The sequence below is a fragment of the Dermacentor andersoni genome, chromosome 7 (assembly GCF_023375885.2).
Source record: "Dermacentor andersoni chromosome 7, qqDerAnde1_hic_scaffold, whole genome shotgun sequence".
NCBI classification, from domain to species: Eukaryota; Metazoa; Arthropoda; class Arachnida; order Ixodida; family Ixodidae; genus Dermacentor; species Dermacentor andersoni.
Window position 1 is genome coordinate 133,505,536 of NC_092820.1, and position 23,593 is coordinate 133,529,128.

The 23,593-nt window shown below is 44.6% G+C and overlaps 1 protein-coding gene across 2 annotated transcripts; it reads right to left on the reverse strand.

Moving 5' to 3' along the window:
- Positions 1 to 14,949: 14,949 nt before the first annotated feature.
- On the reverse strand, positions 14,950 to 20,993 carry LOC126533800 (uncharacterized). Of its 2 annotated transcripts, none has more exons than XM_050181001.2 (4): positions 20,885 to 20,993; positions 18,865 to 18,998; positions 17,757 to 18,052; positions 14,950 to 15,431 (listed from the first exon to the last, which is right to left on the reverse strand). In XM_050181001.2, exons 2-4 carry the CDS (start codon positions 18,947 to 18,949, stop codon positions 15,180 to 15,182), a joined length of 633 nt encoding a protein of 210 aa, XP_050036958.1. In that variant the 5' UTR covers positions 18,950 to 18,998; positions 20,885 to 20,993; the 3' UTR covers positions 14,950 to 15,179. The 2 variants fall into 2 exon arrangements, with proteins under 2 accessions (XP_050036958.1, XP_054927969.1); XM_055071994.2 differs by having other exon boundaries at positions 18,865 to 19,008; positions 20,885 to 20,992.
- Between the last annotated feature and the right edge of the window lie 2,600 nt (positions 20,994 to 23,593).

Genomic DNA, 23,593 nt, shown 5'->3' on the forward strand with positions numbered 1-23,593 from the left:
TTGCACTTGATGCTGAGTTTTTTACATGTATCCATAAACTGCAGATATGCACATCAGATCCCTGCGAGCATTTTCAAAATTCGGTTATTTTAGACAACAGGCACGTATGCAATACTGACATAATCTCAAATACCACTAAGCAGCTGGGACACATTTTTGTTGACCATACTCGCAGGTAAAATAAGTAGATTATGTGGACAGCTCCAGCTCATTTTCCTTAAATCAGTGTGTACAAGGGGTATGCAAAAATAATTTTTTTCTTGCGCACAGATTCTTTTGCTGTATAAGCAAGAGAAGCCACCACGTTAGTGTAACGTATCTTGTACATCACACTAATAAGTGCTTTAATTTACCAAGTGAGATGAGTTACTTTTATGGATCATTCAGTCATATCACACTGCAAGCTGCATTCATCAATCTTCAATTGGATTTCGCATGAAACATGTTTCCCTTTTATGCAGATATGCAATGGCAAGCCCTTCAGTGTGTTCCAAAGGTAAAATTTAAGCTCGAAATTAAAGAAGACATTTCTAGTCAGAAACAAGCAAAAATGGTGAATGCAGAGTATCAGAAGCCCAAGGTACAGAAATTATGAGAAGTGTCGAATGATTTTAAGGAAAGAATGGTATTTGAAGATGCAAGATTCTTTAGTGGAAATCAAGCAAGTCAGTATAGGTAGAATACTCTGAGAAATTATGCGAGTAATGGTATAGCACACAATGGGTCAGGAAATGCGTTGTTTTTCTGAAAAACTCAAGCTGATGACTGTCATATCATACGTCACTTTAGCATCATGAGACTGCTGTTTGATAAATTCAGAAACAAACCAAAAAGCAAGCCATGCAAAAATTAAAAAAAAAAAAACTATTTAATGATGCTCTCTCCACACTGGGATAAATAATAAGAAACGGATCACGTCTAATGTGGACATATCAGACACCTTGTGAAACACTAAAGGAAAAATTCAGTTTCGAGCTATGGCACTTGCCGCATAGATGTGGGGGGCCTTGCACCAATAGTAATAGTTACCACTGCATCTAGAAATTTAAAGCATTCATGCAGACAAGGATGATTATATTTTTGGCTACCACGTCAAATGCCTCCACTAAGTGTTACAATGCTGCACGCAGCCATACTAAGGATCTCACAGCAACACTTGCAGGTAAGCAGCAAAAGCAGTTAAAGTGCTGGTGTATTCTGGACACTGTCTTTGAAAACTTTTAGGCAAGAACAGTGTGAGAAACAGACATAAGAACTGCATTTATTTCTATAATTCCCCATTTGAATGGCCTTTTCTTTTTCCTTCGACAATGCCTTCGCCTAGCCACAGCAGCTCCCTCATACAGACTCCGCAAGCCAAGAGGCCGTGGAGGCAAATGCAGGGAAGAGGCAAGAAGCAATAGCACTGGTATCGACATTCATCTAATTTCTTTCTTTTTCTTTCGTTTAGACAGCCAGCACACCTCGAACAGCCACCTTGACTGCGGGTGTGTCACCCTAGTCGCCAAGGAAACATTTGAGGGAAAGCGACAGGCAATGTGAACAGCCACTTCTCCATGTAAACGATACTCTCTCTCTCGGATGACTCCTACGTTTGCCACGCCAGCACACTTGTGCACAAAGATGCCGCGGAGGCACGTGCAGGTCAGAGGCAAGAAGCAGTGGCACTGGTGTCAACATTCGCCCAATTTCTTTTTCTTACACTGAGGCAGCCAGCACACCTCGAACAGCCACCTTAACTGCGGGTGTGTTAGTAGATTCCTGTTGTACATATGCTCATAATAAACTTCAGTAAACTTGAACTTGATAATAAACTTGAAGGCAAATGGGACATTGATGCATTGTTTTTTTGAACATTTATTGTACACATACAATATATGTTATACTTTGCAGTGCTACAGAGCGTATTTTGAAGCTTCCCCCTATATTTTGCACCTTCAATTACGTATGTGTTGTGTGGCCCTCAATTCAGTTCATGTTGTAGCAGATGTTTTGTCTGTGTATCGCACATTGGCTTAAGCTCGTGATATCCACATACTTCTCTCACATATACAAAATAAAGTTCTATGTAGTCCTCAGTGTTACAACAAAAAATGAAAGTAAACAATCCGATCGTGGAATTGTGTTTATTACAGTCATTCCTATGACAGTTACTGACAAGTTGACAACTTGAACTGGTCAATCCGTCCATAGCCTCCTCTATTTTTCAAAAATAAAGGAGGCTATGATCCATCATGGCAAGGAATTGGTATGTATACATAAAAAAAAAAGGGGGGGGGGTATGTGTGTGTGTTTGTAGTGGAGGGTATAACAGGATTAGGGCGGTACGAAAAAAATGTATCAACACCGTCCTCTAGACCCATTCCGTTATAAGGTACCGTAACAAAGCGCATTAATATGATGAAGTTCATACAACCAACTCTGATATTACTACACACGCCAGGCGACGCGAGCTACATTTGCCATGACGCATTCGCGACTGCACCGGATGCCCTCCATATTATTCTCATTAATCGTGCTAACTGCACCGAGGCAAAAGAAAGATCATGGGCGCAGGTGCCTTTAAAGTATCTCGACCTTGCGAGGCACTGCTGCGCGTGCCAGGGGAGCTGTCCGTGCGAACACTCCCTGGCACACACCTGCCTCGGCGGCCCCAACCTACGTACCGTTCTGCTTCGAGCTTTGATCCCCCCACTGTCCCTTGGGTGCCCTGGAGTTCCTGTGCCGCCTGCTTTATTATAATCTCAGGTGCTCTCCTAAGACTTCCGTTTGTCGGCTACATGTGCCCTACAGCTGGATCAGTACTTATAATAATAAAGAAACCCGATCTATCGTCGCTACGATAGATCGCGAAAGCGGTTTTTGCAACATACCGCGCCCGTGCGAAGAGAATTACGGAACGCCAACGAAGAATCTGACCACAGCTTCGAGCTCGTAACCTCGTCGAGTACGTGACACTCCTGCAAGAGGCATGACCGCTGAAAACCGCATACCGCCGGAAACTTCAACAGGATCATCCCTCGGTTGCATAACTGCCACCTGTACGGCCAACATGGATCACACCCACACCGTCCCGCAACATAGAATAAAGAACCAACTTATAAAGCCCAAACACACGGCTGCACGCACACATCACGACACTACTAGCGAGGCGCCATGCTGCTACGCTGCTACGGTTGCCGGATTAAAACTGACTACTGTCACCAAGTCTAGCAAGCGTCTCAGGAGCTGGCAACCTCGGCGCGTAGCAACATGGCGGCGCTCTTGCGGTTCCCGATTTCAATGCATGGGCCCTATGGGTAGCTTGTCCTCTAGAGTCAGTATAGTAACTCTATGGGCACGCGCTGTTGGTCCTGTTTGCATTGTTGGGTTCCTTGCAGCTCAGGCAGATGGCACCAGGTTCCGCGCATCCGCGGCAGCGATGGCATTAGCAGGAGGCACCGGTTGTTTTCGCCGTTGGGTTCTCTGCAGCACAAGCAGATGTCACTAGGCTCCACGTATGCGTGGCAGCGATGTTACCAGCAGGATGCGCGCGTTGCTTTCTCCGCTGGGTACCATGCAGCATCAGCAGAAGGCACTAAGCTCCTCTCATCAGGGGCAGCGGTTGCATTTGCGGGAGGCACGCCCTGTTGGCGCCGTAGGGTTTCTTGCAGCAGCAGCAGGTGGCACTGCGCTCCACGCATCCGTGGCAGCGGATCACAATTCAGGGTCACTGTTATTCACGCGCCACTTGAAACGAGGACCGGGGAACGATAGACTTATGCGCGAACTTTCAACTTGTCTTGAAACTTTGAACTTTTTATCGCTGTCACTCTTCGGGAAATAGATCTGCTGGAGCAGAAGCCAAATGGACGATTGGACCAAACTCAGATATGACTACATACCAGACAATCGCACGAATTCGCCTAACTTCTTTCATTTTGAAGGTATTTAATTTTTGCCCACATAAAGTCAATTATGAGTCATCATAGGGGTCGAAGCATAACGAGAATATAAGTTTATCTGTTGGTACAACACTAGCACAAGCCAATGAGGGTTATGATGACTTGTATTCCTAGTTGCCAATTAAGATACGTTGACAGAAAGATCAATGTCTAGCTTCGTATGTTAGGTGCAAAAGCAAGATATATATATATATATATATATATATATATATATATATATATATATATATATATATATATATATATATTATATATATATATATACATACATACATGTGTGTGTGTGGGGTGGGGCGTGGGGGTGTGTTTGCGTTTGTGTTTTCAACCACTTTCATCTCCAAGAATTTATTATTCTTTAAGTTCAATTAGTATTTACAAGTAATTTACCTCATCTTTACCTTGCTGTCAAGATTTGTGGCCTTATTATATACTAATTAAAGCACCGGGTCCCAAAGTTAACTTCCTTTCTTCTCGTTTATTACATAGCGAGGGTCTCAAATCCGGCAACATTTCTGCCTTCATGTGGCATATGTATCTCTTTACTGTCCAGTTGCCTGCACCAAAAAAAAAAGAACACGCACTCGTGACGCCAGCGGCAGAAAGGATGTTCCACATCCGCCGCCAACGTTTATGAGTGGTCGCGCTGGCAAACACTCCCAGGGTTAGTTACAGTTGTGAAACACAACAAAATACCCCAAATAGTGGGTGGGAGAATGGTGCTGCGGTAGCTCAATTGGTAGAGCTACGCACGCCTAATGCGAAGATGTAGGATCGTTCCCTAACTACGGCAAGCTGCTTTTTCATCCAGTTTCATTTCCAATAATTCATGAGTTGATTAATTCAATTAGTATGTACAAGTAATTTCCGCTACGGTTTCGTTGGTGCCATTGTTTCCTGGCTTCTTACGATATTATATATATATATATATTGTTACAAGCACGGGGAAAAGGGGTTTATTTAGGCGTGCGAGAGCAGGAATGGCAGGCTACGAAGAACAGGAATGGCCGCTGCACAGTCTTCGTTCTCCTCTTCCCCTCTCTTCTTGATCCCCGCGTCCCTTTGACGCGTTTGGACGTAACATACCTCCCCTCGCAGACAAAGCCCCCTGGGCGAGTCAACTAGCTTGTCGTGGCGTGCATGATTTCAACCGTGCGACATGCGCGACTTGTGTCCTAGCAGAACGTCTACCAGTGTTCGTGAGGCGCGCGAGAGTATAGTTCACTTCGCTGACTTTGTCGATGACAACGTACGGTCCATCGTAGTTTGCCAGCAGCTTTTGACACAAACCGCGCTTCCTTGTGGGAGTCCAAAGCCAAACGAGATCACCAGGGTGATATGTAACAGGCCGATGTCGTGCGTCGTAGCGGGCTTTGGAGTTTTCTTGTGATGCCAAAGTCCGAAGATGCGCAAGTCGCCGAGCCTCTTCAGCGAGGCATAGCGTATCGGCGACCGTAGGATTGTCGTGGTGGAAGAAAGGGAGGACAGTGTCGAGCGTATACCGGGGCGGCCGAGCATATAGAAGGAAGAAGGGGCTGTAGCCGGTTGTCTCGTGCTTGGCGGTGTTGTAGGCGTAAGTAATAAACGGTAGAACTTCATCCCAATTCTTGTGATCGGACGCAACATACATGGAAAGCATATTGGTGATTGTTCGATTAGTGCGCTCAGTGAGGCCGTTCGTTTGCGGATGATATGGCGTCGAGTGTCGGAGGTGCGAGTTACATAAACGCACAAGCTCTTCCACGATATCCGCCGTGAATTGACGTCCCCGGTCACTTATGATAACACCAGGTGGTCCATGTCGTAGAACAATAGCGTGAAGTAAGAAAAGCGACACTTCGGTGGCAGTTGCTGATGGTATAGCCGCCGTCTCGCAATAGCGTGTGAAATAGTCGGCGCAGACAATTATCCAGCGGTTCCCCTTAGATGACTTTGGAAAAGGGCCTAGCAGATCAATTCCAACTTGCCGAAAGGGTGAGCTGGAAGGCGGCACAGGTTGAAGGAGACCAGATGGGGCAGTGGTTGGGCGTTTCCGACGTTGGCATTGTATGCAGCTGGCGACATAAAACTCAACTGAATGTCGCATCCGGGGCCAGTAAAAGCGTTCTTGAATGCGATAAAGTGTGCGCACAGTGCCTAAGTGACCGGAGGTAGGGTCATCGTGCATAGCCTGAAGGATTGCTGGCCGGAGACGCTCCGGCACCACTAGAAGGAAGCGTGCACCCGTGCTTGAGTAGTTCCTTTTGTACAGGAGCCCGTCACGTACACAGTAGCTGCTTGTTGCACTTGAATGGGCAGAAGTAAAGAGTGGCTCCAATTTAGTGTCTGTCCGTTGTTCTGCTTTGAACGCATCGATATCCGGAAAAGCGGGTGTCACAGAAGCGACGAGATGATCAAAATCGTCTGCGTCGCAGTCCGTCGTGGCAAGCGGCATACGGGAAAGGCAGTCTGCGTCAGCGTGTTTTCGGCCACTCTTGTAGGAAACAGTGAAGTTATATTCCTGCAACCTCAAAGCCCAGCGCGCAAGGCGACCACAAGGGTCGCGAAGGTTCACGAGCCAGCACAGGGAATGGTGGTCTGTGACGACTTGGAATGGGCATCCGTACAAGTACGAGCGAAATCGCTGAACCGCAAAGATTACAGCGAGGCATTCTTGCTCTGTCACCGTGTAATTCCGTTCAGGTTTGCTTAATGAGCGGCTTGCATAAGCAATCACGTGCTGACGGTCGTCATAGCGTTGTACCAATACGGCACCCAGACCAACGCCACTAGCATCTGTGTGGATTTCTGTCGGCGCAGTAGGATTGAAGTGGCGAAGGATAGGTCGGGAGGTTAACAGGAACTTCAGCTGACGAAATGCAGAATCGCACTCGGGTGTCCACTCAAACCGTGCGTCTTTATGTAGCAGATTTGTCAGAGGATAAGCGACGTCAGCAAAACCAGGAATAAATCGGCGAAAGTAAGAGCAAAGACCCAGAAAACTACGAAGTTGTTTCACTGACTGCGGCGCACTGAATGCCTCGACAGCTGCCGTCTTGAGGGGATCAGGCCGGATACCGTCTTTGTCAACAAGATGACCCAGCACAAGGGTTTGACGGTCACCAAAGTTACATTTCTTGGAGTTCAGAACCAGGCCAGCGTTTTTGATGCAGTCGAGGACAATATCCAGGCGCGTATTGTGCTCATTGAATGTGCGCCCGAATATTACAACGTCGTCAAGATAGCACATACAGATGTTCCACTTTAACCCACGCAGAATGGTGTCCATGAACCTTTCAAAGGTTGCTGGAGCGTTGCACAACCCAAATGGCATCACATTGAATTCAAATAATCCATCCGGGGTTATGAAGGCTGTTTTCTCCTTGGCTGCCGGGTGTATCGGGATTTGCCAATATCCTGAGCGCAGGTCCACTGAAGAAAAATAAGAGGCCGAATGCAGGCAATCAATTGCATCATCAATCCGGGGCAGGGGGTAGACATCTTTCTTAGTCACGGCGTTTAATCTTCGATAATCGACGCAGAATCTCCAGTTACCGTCTTTCTTTCTGACAAGTATGACCGGAGCTGCCCAAGGACTCGAGGACTCTTGTATTATTCCATTTTTCATCATGTCACTCACTTGTTCCCCGATTATCTTCCGCTCGTTAGGCGACACGCGATAAGGCTTTTGCCTGATCGGGCGCGCAGATCCTGTATCGATAGTATGGCGGGTTCGTGACTCGGGAATCGAGAACGCTTTGTCCGGCTGCGCAAAGTCAAACACTGACAGATGCTTAGAAAGCGTATCCACCAAGGTATGGCGCTCCCTTGTGCTGAGTGACTTGTTTATCATAGACAGAAGCTTTTTGTCGGAGACGTGGCGAAGGTCAGCAGGTTCACACGGCGGATCTGTTAGTACGGCTACGGACGAAGACGTGTATTCTGTAAAGTAGGCGAGTTTCAAGCCGTCTGGAAGCAGGACGGGTTCTGCCGAGCAGTTAGTTGGCCGTCCACAAGCCAGCACGCCCGTTGCCGATGGATACCACACAATGAGGGACAAAAATGTTCTTTTTCATACAATTTAGATGCATTGGCTCTACGGAGGCATCGAAACTGTCTGGAACTTCACCGCGACACAAAACCGGCACGCACACAGAGGTGGACGCAGGCACAACAGTATCTGCAGATACACAAAGTTCACCTTGACTGCAAGTCTCCTCTAAGAGCCCGGACGAAACATGGCCATCGACGCAAACTTCCCCCGTGCGACAATCGACGGTCGCACCACACTGTCGCAAAAAGTCGATGCCCAAAATCACTTCGTGTGTCGATCGGGGAATAACTACAAACTCCGTCGCGAAAACTCCACCAGCCAAGGATACGTCAGCAGTGCACACACAAACAGGGCGCAACGACTCGCCGCTCACTCCACAAAACGTTGCAGCCTGGTCCCACCGAAATACAACTTTACGCCCCAACCGACCTTTAAAACCGAGACTCATTACGGATACAGTTGCTCCGGTATCCACTAAAGCCATTGTAGGAACACCATCAACAAGCACATGCACTTTGTTCTTAATCATAGCAACTGCAGGGGGCATTTCTGTCGATAGCACGTGTCGAGCGACCTCACCCCCATCGGCCGCGCTAGCTAGTTTTCCGGTTGTGAAGGCGAGGCGCAGCGGCGCACTGGCGATGGAGATTGACGTAAACGCGGTGCACGAGAAGTCGGTGGTGGCGTCAAGCTCCTGTCAGATGCCGGCGAGCGGCTCCGGAAGCTTCTCTGCCAGTAATCGTTGCCAGAAGGGACGCCAGCTGACCAAGATGTGGTGTACGGCTGTTGAGTTGTCCTCGTAGGAGGTGTGGGCCTTGTTGAAGATCCGGATCGACCATTCCACGTTGTTGGGCGACGATTGCAAAACCTCGCTATGTGGCCCGCGACACCGCATTGGAAACACACCGGCAGATGCCTCAAATTGCGATGTTCTTCCATGTAGTCGCGCATGTTGCTGTCGACTGCATAGACAGTAGGTGGGTGACATTCATCATGGCTAGGCATCGGCCGTTGGGACGCGTGCGTGCGGCGTGGGCGTTGGTCGTAGTCATGACCTTGATAGCTCATGGTCCCTCTCATTTGTGGGGTAGACCTATACTCGATGGTCGCTGAGTTCACCGTGGGTTGCCATGATGTCGAAACGGCCGTGTTTCTAATCTCGTGTGGTGAGTATGCGCCAGTGATGCCGGGTGTGCAACGGTACATCTCTTCCTGATGGAGCAACTCTTCGCGAACGATCTGCCGTATAGTGGATGGAAGGTCAACACACGAGCTCGGGTCTACACTTGCCACCGTCGTGACATTAGCCAGGCGACCAAACTTCGGTATTATCCGTCGCATCTTCAGCGTCTCAAAGGTCCTGCAGTGGCGAATGACATCAGACACGGAATCCAAGCTGTCCTTGCCAATCAAAAAATTGTAGACGTCTTCGGCTATTCCTTTCAACAAATGTCCAACTTTGTCATCTTCAGACATTTGAGAGTTGACTATCTTACACAGTTTCAGCACTTCTTCAATATAAGTCGTACAGGTCTCGCCGGGAATCTGAGCTCTTTGCGAAAGCGTCTGTTCAGCGCGTTTCTTTTTTGCGCTAGAGTCTCCGAAACACGCTCTGAGCTCCTCGACGAAAAGCTCCCATGAAGTGAGCGTGTCTTCGTGATTCTCATACCAGACGAGCGCTGTGTCGGTGAGGGAAAACACAACATTGGACAATTGTGCGGTCGAGTTCCAACCGTTAGACCGGCTCACCCTGCGGTAGTTCGTGAGCCACTCGTCGACATCTTCTCCGGCTTTTCCTCCGAAAGTGAGTGGCACCCGGTAGTATTGCCACGGAACACCAGGTGTTGGCCTTGAAGCCGCGTCAGATCATTCGGGAATCTGGCAGGCGTATTCAGGCATGGCAGGGGAGGGTGGCGGAAGTCCGGCAAGTCGACGGCTTCGGCGAAGTTGTAGCAGCGTAGGCTCCGTGGTTACGAGGTGTACCCCGCACCGTCCACCAATTTGTTACAAGCACGGGGAAAAGGGGTTTATTTAGGCGTGCGAGAGCAGGAATGGCAGGCTACGAAGAACAGGAATGGCCGCTGCACAGTCTTCGTTCTCCTCTTCCCCTCTCTTCTTGATCCCCGCGTCCCTTTGACGCGTTTGGACGTAACAATATATATATTGTGGTCTTCACCCGCGACGCTCACGGCGCGCACGCTCCGATTCCGCGCGCGCCGGACGACCACCGCGGGTTCGAGCACTCCGAGCCGCCATGCGTGCAGGGCACCGCGCGCCCGCGCGTGCTCCGGCCCGCTCCGTGTGCCGACGCGCAGCTGCGCGCGTACGCGCCCCGCCGGCCCCACAGCTTAGGGGAAGGCGAGACCGCTCGCGCAGCAAGGGAGACCCTAGGCAAAGCTCTCGAGAAGCCGGAAAGTACATTTATTAAACCGGGAGTCAACACAAAAACACGTTTTAACGTCACGTCCGAATATGAATCTAATTACACAAAACATGGCCGAATGGTCGCCGGTGGCCGCTAATGGCACACCGCGACAGAGAGAGAACAAAGAAACGAGGAACAAAGAACCCCAGCAGTAAGAAGTTGCCTATCCTTCGGTCAGCGCCTGCCATCGTGCGCCCCACAGCAGAGAACAGGGGAAATAGAGAGAAACGACAGACGAACAGACGGGGGCACGATCGGCAGACGCTGCCTCAGGACATCGAGATGACGGAAGAGTGCGCGCGCGCCCGCCGAGGCCAGGACTCCGACGAGCCGAAGTAACCATCGGCCGGCGGCGGACAAAGGGGGCCGCCGCCGGCAGAGAGGAACACGTACGCACCTTCCGACGCCCCGATGTGGTCTCCCCGGGCGCTCGTCTTGCGCCCTTACCCGGAGAGCACGCAAGCAGGGCCCGAATCCCGCCAAAATGTTGGCCAATGGGGGAAGCCTGTTGACCTTCCCGTGGGCGGGATGACAGCAGAGTGACAGTGTTTGATGACCCGCTGCCACCCCGTCCAGGCAAGGAGGAGAGGGACACGGAGCCCCCGGCAACACAACGCAATGGCTCCACACAACCACCGCGAGAGCCCGAAAAACGCCGCGAGAGCCAGAAACCCCACAAAATATATATATATATATATATATATATATATATATATATATATATATATATGGGTGTGTGTATGTAAAAAGACAATCGAACGGATTTGCATCGCGACTGCATATCAGCTCTTACCGTCTGCATCTACATATTGCTCAATCAACGTACGGAATTCAAATATATATATAAATATATATATATATATATATATATATATATATATATATATATGTGTGTGTGTGTGTGTGTGTGTGTGTGTGTGTGTGTGTGTGTGTGTGTGTGTGTGTGTGTGTGTGTGCGCGTGTGTGTATAGTAGACGCCAGGAACTTGAAATATTATAGACCGACTAGCTTACTGTCCATTGCCTACACAGTATTTACTAAGGTACTCGCAAATACAATCAGGAACACCTTAGACTTCTGTCAACCAAAGAACCAGGCAGGATTCCGTAAAGGCTACTCAACAGTAGACCATATTGACACGTGTACTTGTCTTTATCGGGCGACACGTTTTGCCGCCTAACAAATGTTATCGCACAGCGCGGGACGCGCATGCATGTACCCGAAGTTTCTGGAAAGTTATCGATGCTTCTATCCGCTGTCTGTTGTCGCCGAACCTTGTATTATCTGATTTCATCGCTTGACACGAATGGTGTAGATCTTTGTAGAAGGCATGCGGATCCCAACGTTTAGTCTGGAACATTCGACGACTGCTTTATAAAAGCCGACGCGCTTGACCCGCTGATCAGATTTCGACGATCGCCGACCGTGTTGGCCGCTATCATTGTGCTATAAGCGTAGCCTCTTTTGTGGGCACAGGTTCGCCCAATAAAAGTTCGTTTTGTGTTCCACAGTATTGCTACTGTGTTCTTTGACGTCACGACCACGTGACAATATTCACACTATCAATCAGGTGATAGAGAAATCTGCGGAATATAACCGACCCTTATATATAGCTTTCATGGAATACGAGAAAGCGTTTGACTCAGCCGAAACCTCAGCAGTCATGGAGGCATTGCTGAATCAGGGTGTAGACGAGCCGTATGTAAAAATACTGAAACATATCTAATGCGGCTCCACAGCCACCGTAGTCCTCCATAAAGAAAACAGCAAAATCACAATAAAGAAAGGTGTCAGGCCGGGAGATACAATCTCTCCAATGCTATTAACATCGCGTTTACAGGAGGCATTCGGAGACCTGAATTGGGAAGAATTGGGGATAAGAGTTAATAGAGAATACCTTGGTAACTTGCGATTCGCTGATGATATTGCTTTGCTTAGGAACTCACGGGACCGATTACAATGCATGCTCACTGATCTGGAGAGGCAAAGCGGAAGGGTGGGTCTAAAGATTAATCTGCAGGAAACTAAAGTAAGGTTTAACAGTCTCGGAAGAGAACAGCAGTTTACAATAGGTACAGAGGCACTGGAAGTGGTAAGGGAATACATCTACTTAGGACAGGTAGTGACCGCGGATCCGGATCATGAGACTGAAATAATCACAAGAATAAGAATGGGCTGGGGTGCGTTAAGCAGGCATTCTCAGATCATGAACAGCAGGTTGCCATTACTCCTCAAGAGAAAAGTGTATAACAGCTGTGTTACCAGTACTCACGTACGGGTCAGAAACCTGGAGGCGTACGAAAAGAGTTTTACTTAAATTGAGGACGACGCAACGAGCTATGGAAACAAGAATGATGGGTCTAACGTTAAGGGATAAGGAAAGAGCAGATTGGGTGAGGGAACAAATGCGAGTAAATGGCACCGCAGTTGAAATCAAGAAAAAGAAATGGGCATGGGCAGGACATGTAATGAGGAGGGAAGATAACCGATTGTCATTAAGCGTGACGGACTGGATTCCAAGAGAAGGGAAGCGTAGGAGGGGCCGGCAGAAAGTTAGGCGGGCGGATGAGATTAAGAAGTGTGCAGGGACAACATGGCCACGATCAGTATATGACCGTGGTAGTTGGAGAAGTATGGGAGCGGCCTATGACCTGCAGTGGGTGTAACCAAGCTGATGAGATATATACATACATATATATATATATATATATATATATATATTTAGATATATATATATATATATATATACATATAATATTAGGCATATTATAAGAAGCCAAGAAACACTGCCACCAGGGACAACATAGGGGAAAAAACTAAAGAAGCGATGAATTAATGGAATATAACGTGGATGAAAGAACAACTTGCCACCCAGCTTCCCACCTGTGGCAAATTGTATTTTCATCCACTTTAATTTCCAATAATTTATTGTTTCCTTATTTTCATTACTAAGCACAAGTAGTTTCCCCTATGTTGTCCTTGGTGTCAGTGTTTGTTGGCTTCTTATGATATGACTCTATATATATATATGTATATATATATATATATATATATATATATATATATATATATATATATTACGTTTGAGCTCTATATATAGTGCCGCCGTTAGCCCATCCGGCCCGGGGAATACCCAGAACATCCAGAATTTAGGTAACCGATAGACTTTTTTTGTTATTTCCCCGGCGGTGGCCGCCTTGCGATAATACTTCGCGTACTTCGCTGTCCAGCGTGAGCAGGTCGTTAAGAAATTCCGTTTCGGAACCTTCCACTTTGGCTGCGTTTAATTGCTTTAATGGGGGCTCAGCTTCATAGCTTGAGTGCCCATTAGATTTGCTAGAGTTTCGTTTTGTTCGTTTGGCTGCTCTATGGCAACTGAAAAAAAAAGATATTTGGAACAATATTTTTATAGCAGAAATAGTATTGACTTTTTGGTTTCGCAATACGAGGGTACAGGTTGGAAAGCCCACTGTAACTCCCAGACTAATGGCGATAGGAAGCTTATTTCGCAACGTGTTGCTCAATATATGCCGAACCATGAAATTAAATAAAACAGTAAAAATCAGTTTTCTGCAAAAGAAAACATCTTTGTAGCCGCCATCACAGCCGCCGCTTTGGCATTCTGTGGTTTAGAGACACTTGCGGCCGTTTGAATGGCACATTTTGCTAGCAGCTCTAGTTTTTTAGTAATCTAGTAATCTAGTAATCTAGTAATCGGTAATCTAGTTTTCAGCCAACGATAATGAACTCCAACGAGGAATCCTTATTCTTCACCGCTGTACTGAAATGACTGTCGTAGCGTTAGCTTAGGCTTTCAGGGTCGAACGCCAACGCTTCGTGAATCACCTGGTGAATCTTTCAACGCTTGAATCATTTTAAAAGTTACGTCACTATTTATTTTCAGCACTTCTATTCCGATATTTATGCTACGTATTCAATAAGCAAGCAACTATGGTTACCTTAAAACGAAGGAGCAAACAGTGCTTTGTTTAATTTATGGCAAATCCGCACCGCTTATCAACGGGATGCATACCAAATATACACTTTCTAAACGTGGCTAAACACGTAAACCTTCAAAGCATAGATCAAGATTTGAATCTGGAAGCGAGTACACCAGGAATACTTCGCGCTAGGCAGCGGTTACAAACATGCACTGGTGTCGTGTATGGACGCATCTTTGATAATCGAATGCTATCGTTACTTTCCATTAATCGGCTTCCCTCCGGACAATAGCAACAACAAAAAAGATGCTTTGAGAAATGTTATGAAAACAGCCGCAGCTCATTCATGTCAAAGTCAGTTAATGCGATCAAACACACACACTCACATATGTTAATTGACAGGAATAACTTAGCTAATCTCACTGCTAAAGATTATAAGGTAATTCAAGACGACTGAAATACCAATGAACTTGGTCCCCTCGGTATCCAGCGAGCCATGTCTTTAAGGTTTTCAAAAAAAATCTCGTATCCATGCATTGCTACCTCATCGAAATTTAATCGCTGCGCATCCAGAACATTTATCAACCAGAAAAAGGCAAAGTCGCAATAGTCAGAAGAGAGCAGAGCTTTATTTCCGTAACACTATCGTGACAAGCACTAGCTGACGCTTTACTTACCTAATTTTTTGTCATACGGTCATCAATATAGTTTAATCTACGACAAAGCTCCTCAAGATACAATAATATTACGTCAATCAAAATGGAACCTGCATGATGTAAACAACCGTATCTTACTGTGTTTCAGGGACGATATCTTGTTTTTGCACTGATAGCGTTTCTTTAGATCTGGAGGTCATCTCTAATGAGGCTCATTGCATCCACACGAATGAATCTGCTCCACAGCAGTTGCAGGTGGGGCATGCCTACAATTCCGAGAGCTTGCACGAAACCAATAATTGCTGGGTGCGCTCCTGTCAGGTACAACTGGGGGTCATCAAGGCTGTCGGGTTCGATGTTTTGCAGCCGAATCCGGTAAGGGTCCTCAGGTGTTGGTTCAGCAACGAAGTAGATCCGCAGCTTGCTTGTAGAAACCTTGGAAGGGTAGAAATAATGAACAAAACATAAACTTATAAAGCACCGAGCCAAACGTTACCATGCATTGGCTCCACATTGCACACATGTCCAGATAAGCCGGCAAGATGAATGCCCGTATTTTACAGAACATTTTGATGACTTTCAAAACTATATTTATGCCATCAATGATCTTGCCGTTTTTCTTCAAATACATTGCTTATTGTTTTGACCATATCACTCAGGCACAATCCTATAAAATGAGCATATATATATATATATATATATTCGTCGACAATCATGCATACAGGTATCCTGCATGGATCGCGCGCACAGATATGGCGTCATTTTAGCGCCACACATGACGCAATGGGAGCTAAATTGAGCCTCAAGTTATACATCTTAATCTAGCCACTCAATTTTGCCGCAATCAAAGGTACCGCTCGGCATACACTTCTCTATCTGAGCTGGCGTAGTCTGGGTTGGCAGACCTCTGTCAGCAGCATTAGGTATAATCCACCAAGCTTAACTTAAGCAAGTAAGCTCTGTAATGCGTCAGTAAATCTTACTGTCATATTTGCTTGCGTCACTTGTGTGCCCGAGTGCCCATGTACCCTAAAAAAGCCTCCACAAGACATCTCACGTACCCCAATGTGGCTGCGTGATACAGCGTACCAGACGCTTTTTTTCGTTCTTCTATAAGGTACTTTGAAAATGCATTGCTAGCAGACTCTTTGGCTTGTTGCTAGAAAGTGGTAAATCGTGCGCTATGCAGTTTCTTCAGATGTGTACGAGATCAACTCGTAACTCATTGTACGAGCTGTCTCTTGAACGTTAAATCGTTCTTGTTTTTTTTGTACGCCTATAATTTTTGTTGTTCCTGGGCAGTTTGCTTATCCCGCCGTACAGTGCCTACTTATCTTAATTGTATTGTAAAATGATTTAGCGCAAAGCTCTCAAGAGAAAAAAGTTAACATATCGTTGTAGAAAACAAAAATGCAAATCAATCAACAACGTAAGCATGCACCCATGTTCGGAAGAATTACGACAACGTTCAACTCATCCATCCATTGTGCTGTGCTATGCCTCCCAAGGGCATAGGACAAAGTAAAATTCCTTGTCATGTAGAACATTAGTTCATTAGGCAAAGAAAACTCATTGGTAGAATAGCGTCAAAAGATGCGAGTTTTCAATATTTTTATCCGCAATTGTGTCCCTTTCTTACCTTTTTTTCTTCATTTGAAAAAAAGAAAACAGACAGGTATTGTTATCTTGTTTTGTTTATCCACGCTTCTCTACATTAGAGGGGTCATAGACTACGACGAACACATTATGTTAGCAGGCCCTCTTTGCTGGCCTTCTCAACAGAATAGCTCAGGCGGCGGGAATGTTATTTGAACTGTCACACTCCTCCAACCATATATTCGTCTTACCTCACGCCTCTCTCTCCAGAGAAAGTTCTTGAAAACTGTGCTCATAATGACGTACGCTTTCTAGCTTATAGGTAACAAACGACACGTAATATTAGTGAAATAAATGGAAGTGATCAGTTCAGATCATAAAAATTTCGCAAGCTGTGCCGCGAAAAGTTTAGAGCTCCGTAAAAAAAAAGTGATACCTTGGATGGCCGTGACTTTTTGATTCTTTTAACCGTTAGCTCATTCACTCTGCAACATACAGGACCATGTCGGATGGGTGCGCTTAAAGCGGTATCTGTGGTGTTTTAGTAATAAAATACCACAACGCCACTTGCACGTCGGAAAAATAAGAACAGAAGTCTAACTGAATTCCGTTAGAACTGCGTTGTTATTGCTCACATCGTGTTCAGTGTTCGTCGCCCATCTAAACGATGCCTCCTGGAAAAATCTCACATAATCTTAAACAAGAGTGAACTGACGGATTGAAATCAAGAGCAGTTCGCCTGTTGCTCCTAGAGATATATGCACGTAGTGCACCTATCTGTAACGCCATTGTAGTTTGCAAAGACGAATTTCTCGGACTGGGTATTGCTGCCGAGGATGCATAAATTCAGCACGGCAAGTTCAAGCAAGTAACTTATTTATCGCTTGCCTCGCCAAGAAAACAAGTTATCTCTTCTTTTGTACGCCGGATGCGGTACATTTGGCAAATGTATGATGCGCTTTTTTTGTCGTCGTTCTTGGTTCGTGCATTTTTTAAACATTGTTCACCAGTTCTGAACTTCTTAATTTCAATATTGGTTGGATCCTGACTCTACAAATATCTGTGTCATTCGCTTATAAAGCTTCATCTGGTACACCATGTTGTGCTTATCGCCAGGTATTACAATATATGCACTGCGCCGTAAATATTTTATATGGTGCCTACCTTTGTGCCTAATTTGCCTCTGCTTCCCGTACAGGTCTTCCACTCCACTTTGATCCCCAGAGAATCGCCAGCGAACACCACAGCTTCAATCACGGTGCGGTTAGACGCACAAAAGCTATGGGGTGGCTTGTACGCCCACAAACTTCCGAGGCCTGTCACTTCGATTGAAGAGGTTTTCAATCCCATTATCCATGTCTTCTCTGTGGGGCCTGGAATTGTTATTGTGTCCGGTATCCGTCGAAGGTAAGCATTGATGCTTTCCGTCCAGTCGACGTCCGGGGCCTTGTCGCAGCGTGCTACGTTAATGGTGTGTTAGCAAACATTTTCGGAAAGAGACATTTTCACGGTATTTATTCAGCAGTATTTGAACATGAGCACAAAAGTAAGAGACGTATGAAATTTAGACTATAGAAGCCAGGATTGTTCATTGCAACTTATCTCGTTAGCGCGTCAAAACTGCACAGTTTGTTTCATTATATGCCACAACAAACGCATCATTTGTTCCTGATCATGCAATTTAGCTTCTTGTCATTCGAGACAGCGAGAACGACAATTGTGCCTCTTCATCAAATACTTGTAAAGTATATGGGGGCATAGAATTAGGTTCATATGATGGCAATTAACTAAGGTACATACGCCCCAGGAAGTCTACCAAGAGTGCTCAGAAACGTTAATCATATCTTTCATTGAAGAATTACAAACCTAATGTGTGCAATGTCAATGTGGCTTGTTTTACGTGTACCGTTTTAGGTCAACACAGTTTATTCTCTCACTGTTTGAGTGAGAAGTGCTATTTCTGTGGCATTTTCCACATTACAGACGTTAGTAAAAGGAAATCGCTTCATGGCTATTGTTAAACAAGGTTGCCTGTCTCCTGAAAAAAGAGCTTAGAATTTTCAGCACGAATGGCTAACATATATGATTGTGTAAATTTGGGAAGCTTAGTTATTTACTAATTTTGTCAATGTATCTACTACACAGTACGAAAAATGAATTGTAAGGAACATGTGCCTGTGCTCATCCTATTTCCGTGTTCGCTTCGCAACAGTATCAGGCACCGAAGATACTTATGGTGCTACAGAAAGACCTATTGAGTAAAGTTGCTCACCTGTAACAAGCTTAGAATGGTCATTGGCAGCGTTGACAAACAGAAACATGGTGAATAGAGTGATGGGGACGGCCAGAAAAGCCATGGCGACTCACTAACTTGTGCAAGTGTTCCTGTAGTGTGTTCAGAAATCCCTGCGTGAATCTATGGCAAGGAAAAAAAGAATTTAACATCAGCCGTAACATGCCGTTCCGTGAGGCAATAATGTAAAGAAACAATTTTTTTCATAGGCGCCTGATTTATAAATATATATATTAGTCTGACGAAGGCCGTACCACGGCCGAAAGGTTAAAACCTTTAAAGATGCAATTTTCGTAAATGTGTGCCTTCGTTTCTTCAACTACCTATGCACCGGACCTACAGAACTTTTCATTGAACTATATATATATATATATATATATATATATATATATATATATATATATATATATATATATATATATATATATATATATATATATATCCATTATGGTGAATTACAGCATCCTGTCTCATTGCAATACACGTGAACATTCAAGACTGGATCACTACGCTGCAGGCAGGATTAGTAATCTTAGGACGGTATTCCTCCACATGCAGTAGAATTTACCGAGCTTCAAGAGTAGATTGATACCGCCGAAAAAAAAAAAAACACTGTGCCACACAAACACTTTCCAATTCTACTTAAGGCTGGGCATTCTGAAGAACCTAAGTTAAATACACTCTGGATTTGCTGACTTGTCTCGAAAGTATCGGAAGAATTACGAGTCATATTAGATGAGAAATCCAACAAAGCTATGCTTTCAGTTTTACTGTGACGTCAGCTCAGGCGCACCTGGCTTAGTAGTGACAGTGTATTTGAAAAACAAATTGTGCTACAGACGCCGTAACAGTCACTAAAAAAGGCATTCGCGATGTTGAGCTCTGCCAAGGTAGTTTCATAAGTGTTGACCTGGTTAAACTTTCTTTTGTTCTATCCAATTTGGCTTCGAGATTTTCGTCATTTTATGGATCGTAACTTTTAGTGCTCACTATCATGCTTTCGCAAATACACTTGCTCAAATAGGAGCATAACAGCAAGGTAGACATTTTTTATGCCTTACTACATGCCTTACTAGCATGACGCGTATTCGTATAGCTTCTCTTACATAATGATTCCAAAATTTTCCCCGGCCTCCGGGTGCACAATAATTAAATATAAAAAGCTAAATATTAACAAATTGAATACTACGTGAACCAACCGTTCCGTGCGGCAGTAATGTAAAGAAACAATTTTTTTCATAGGCGCCTGATTTATAAATATATATATTAGTCTGACGAAGGCCGTGCCACGGCCGAAAGGTTAAAACCATTAAAGATGCCATTTTCGTAAATGTGTGCCTTCGTTTCTTCAACTACCTATGCACCGGACCTACAGAACTTTTCATTGAACTATCTATATATATATATATATATATATATATATATATATATATATATATATATATATATATATATATATATATATATATATAGATAGATATATCTATATATCTATATATCTATATCTATATATCTATATATCTATATCTATATATATCTATATATATATATATATATATATATATATATATATATATATATATATATATATATATATATCTATATATCTATATATCTATATCTATATATCTATATATCTATATCTATATATATCTATATATATATATATATATATATATATATATATATATATATATATTCATTATGGTGAATTACAGCATCCTGTCTCATTGCAATACACGTGAACATTCAAGACTGGATCACTACGCGGCAGGCAGGATTAGCAATCTTAGGACGGTATTCCTCCACTGAACGTTTTTCGTTTTGTGTCAAACAAATGCAAGACACACACTACCCTAAATATTGCCAATATCGTAGCGCGTAATAACGAATGCAATACAAGGAAGAACCTAATATATTTGGATATGCGAAAATCGTATTTTCTTTTACTAATGCCTAGAACTCGGACGTGCCAAATGCACGAAGTCAGTTAACTCACCTTCCTTCGAAGTGTGCCGGGGCAGAGCCTGGTGAGTTTCTACACACCGCGAGAATATAACCCGCTGGTGCAGCACGCGAGGTCTTAAAGCGCTCGATGTGTTTTCGCTTGCTGGCCGCAACCGCTGACGTCGGAAAAGGAGCCGCAAAAAAGAAAACAGGAACCACGTCCTGTGCGAGACAGCTATCTCGTAGACTCACGCCTTTTCACGGCTAATTGGGAGATCAAAAGGCCTTGACTCGCGCGATATGTTTCACGACCGTTGCCCGTGTCGCCTGAAACATCGTTAAATTGACGTCCTGTGTCGGCAGCAATGAACTGATTGAAAGTGGCCTTGCCGTTGATTTGCATTCATTGAAGCGCGAGTATGTAACCATGTCGCATCCAGCGACCGCCTAGCCAAGTCTACTTTTGAGAAGTTGCAGTACTTAACTGTTGCGCGTTACATTCTATATTGGTGGAGTGTTCCTTGCTCTATAAACAACTTCAAGAAAACTGTGACTGCCAACTGTAGGCTTGAGCGCTCCACTGTCGCTAAGTTCAAGGGGTGGATGAGGATTCAAAATTTTCAATGCTAATTGGGCGGTGTCGTTTCTAATAAAAACATTTGCTTCAAGAGCATTACATTGATTTGTTTTACGGTATTCAATTATGACGAAATATACCAGGCTATTTCTATTGCTCAAGACGTCACGTTACGACAAAATCCAGATTCCTATGGTTGCACTGGTGAATTGGAGTTTCTATTGTGCAAATTTCAAGTGTAAATTTTTTTGTTAATGTACTTGTTGAACTGACGAGAAGTTACACTTTGCACGGCACTGAACAAGAGAAAACGTGCTTTCCCGCCTTTCCTTTGCATTTCAGTTTCTATCTTTCGGTTCTTTCTGAGGAGAAAGATGATAGTTACATTTTTATTAGAGCGAAATAATTTTTGAACTTTCATGTCGTATTTTAATCTGGAAAATTAGTTTTCAGACACTTATTCAAGACCCCTAACCTATACGTATGCGGACGCTAGAGAGACCTCTTCACTATGTCCTGCTCATTTTCTTGTCGAGAGCTTATTTCTTGCATCTCCAGAGTGAACCAACAGTGAGGACGAAGCTTGAAGTGCACAGGCTACGCGACGTGACCTCATTCTGAGGTCACGTCGCGTCACCTCTTCAGCAGTTTATAATCTGTGTTGTATATTGTTAAGTTTTCTTTGATGAATTCCCCCCTATGTAATTCCCACATTAGGCCTTTAGGGAATTGAAAGAAATAAATAAATAAAGAAGTTGCGATACTGCCAGAAGCTCGTGGACCACCTGTCGATCCGATAGAAGAAAGAATACCTCCTCGAGTTGCGAGCACTTCTCCTCTACCCATCGCATCCTAGTAACAGTCTACAAGTAGACGGTGTAGTACTTATCGAAGAACCTAACATCTCCAGAGATATTTGGCCACTGGGACGAGTCGTGTACGTCTTCCCTGGTCAAGATGGAATAATCCGAGCCTGCCATGTGAAAGCTCAAGATGGCAAGCTTATAAGAAGGCCAGTGCAGAAATCCTACAAGCTTCAATTGGACAACGCTGCTGCGGGGGCGGGAGTATGTAGAAAAACATGCATAAACGGGGCAGGCGGGCACTGCAAAAAAAAAAAAAAGGAGAAGTTGGAACAATGATTAGCTCTTTGTCTGGTTTCTTCGCACTTCGTTACTTTGATAGACTTACCTTTGTCCAGATTGTCTCACTGTTTCCGGTACAGCTCTTCCAATCATGTTGATAAGAAGGGGATTGTCGGCCAACGCAACGACCTCTGCGAGGGCGCCGTTATGTTAACACAAAAACTGTAGGGTGGCCAGTTTGCTCTCAAGCCCGTTTACTTCCGTGAGGGGGTTTTTATTCCCAGTATTCAAGCGAACTTTTTGCTACCTAGTATGGAGATTGTTCCCGGTACCCGCCCTTTACCCAGCGTATGTTTTACCCTGCGGATGCTTTCGGTCCAGTCTATATCCGGGGCATTGTAGCAGTGAGCCAGGTACCATGCTAATAAATAATTAAAAGGCATGTTATATCAGTATTTCATTCATCGAATTTGGAGCCATATTACAAATAGTGCAAGACGCGATCAAGTTGACACTCTGGCAAAAAAATTATTTTTGTTTTTTTGCTGACAACGAAGTAACGAGGTAAGTTGGATTGTATCCTTTAACGTGGCAAAAAAAATGCGAACACAGAGCAAATCAATGCCTTTGGCTCTTTTATGGTTACTTCTCGTATTGCAAAAAAAACATCTGTTGTAGCATATTGTCACTCGACATATGCATATAGAGAAGTGCACCTGTTAAATACTTCTAAAATTTCGCACAGTGCAGAATCACTTTGGCATGACGGTAATTATTAAACGTACATTGACCGCACCAAATGAAACAAGGATGCCTGGATACGCTAACTGCATCAATATTTCAAAAAGAAAACTTTTGCGGTTTCTTTTGCGGGTGCGGCCTACACACAGCTCACTCCGAGCTTGAGAAAAAGTATTATACACGTTAGTGAATGTTTTGTTTTATGAAAAATATGGGGCAGTACTGTTTCTTTACATCTTTCTAAGTGAAGACAATTTCGAACGGAGCGAAAAAAATTTTAAGTGAATTTTGTGCAGATTGGTATTCGTTACCTTTTTGATTAATTCGTAGTATACAGTGAGGCAAATTATTTGAAAGC

What these genes read in the sequence shown, in the direction of transcription:
- LOC126533800 (XM_050181001.2), bottom strand. Translation starts at nt 18,949, where the DNA reads ATGGCTTTTCTGGCCGTCCCCATCACTCTATTCACCATGTTTCTGTTT. An exon ending in CCATTCTAAGCTTGTTACAG is followed by an intron (nt 18,053 to 18,864) that starts GTGAGCAACTTT and finishes CCATTAACGTAG; the next exon opens with CACGCTGCGACAAGGCCCCG. An exon ending in GAGGCAAATTAGGCACAAAG is followed by an intron (nt 15,432 to 17,756) that starts GTAGGCACCATA and finishes TACCCTTCCAAG; the next exon opens with GTTTCTACAAGCAAGCTGCG.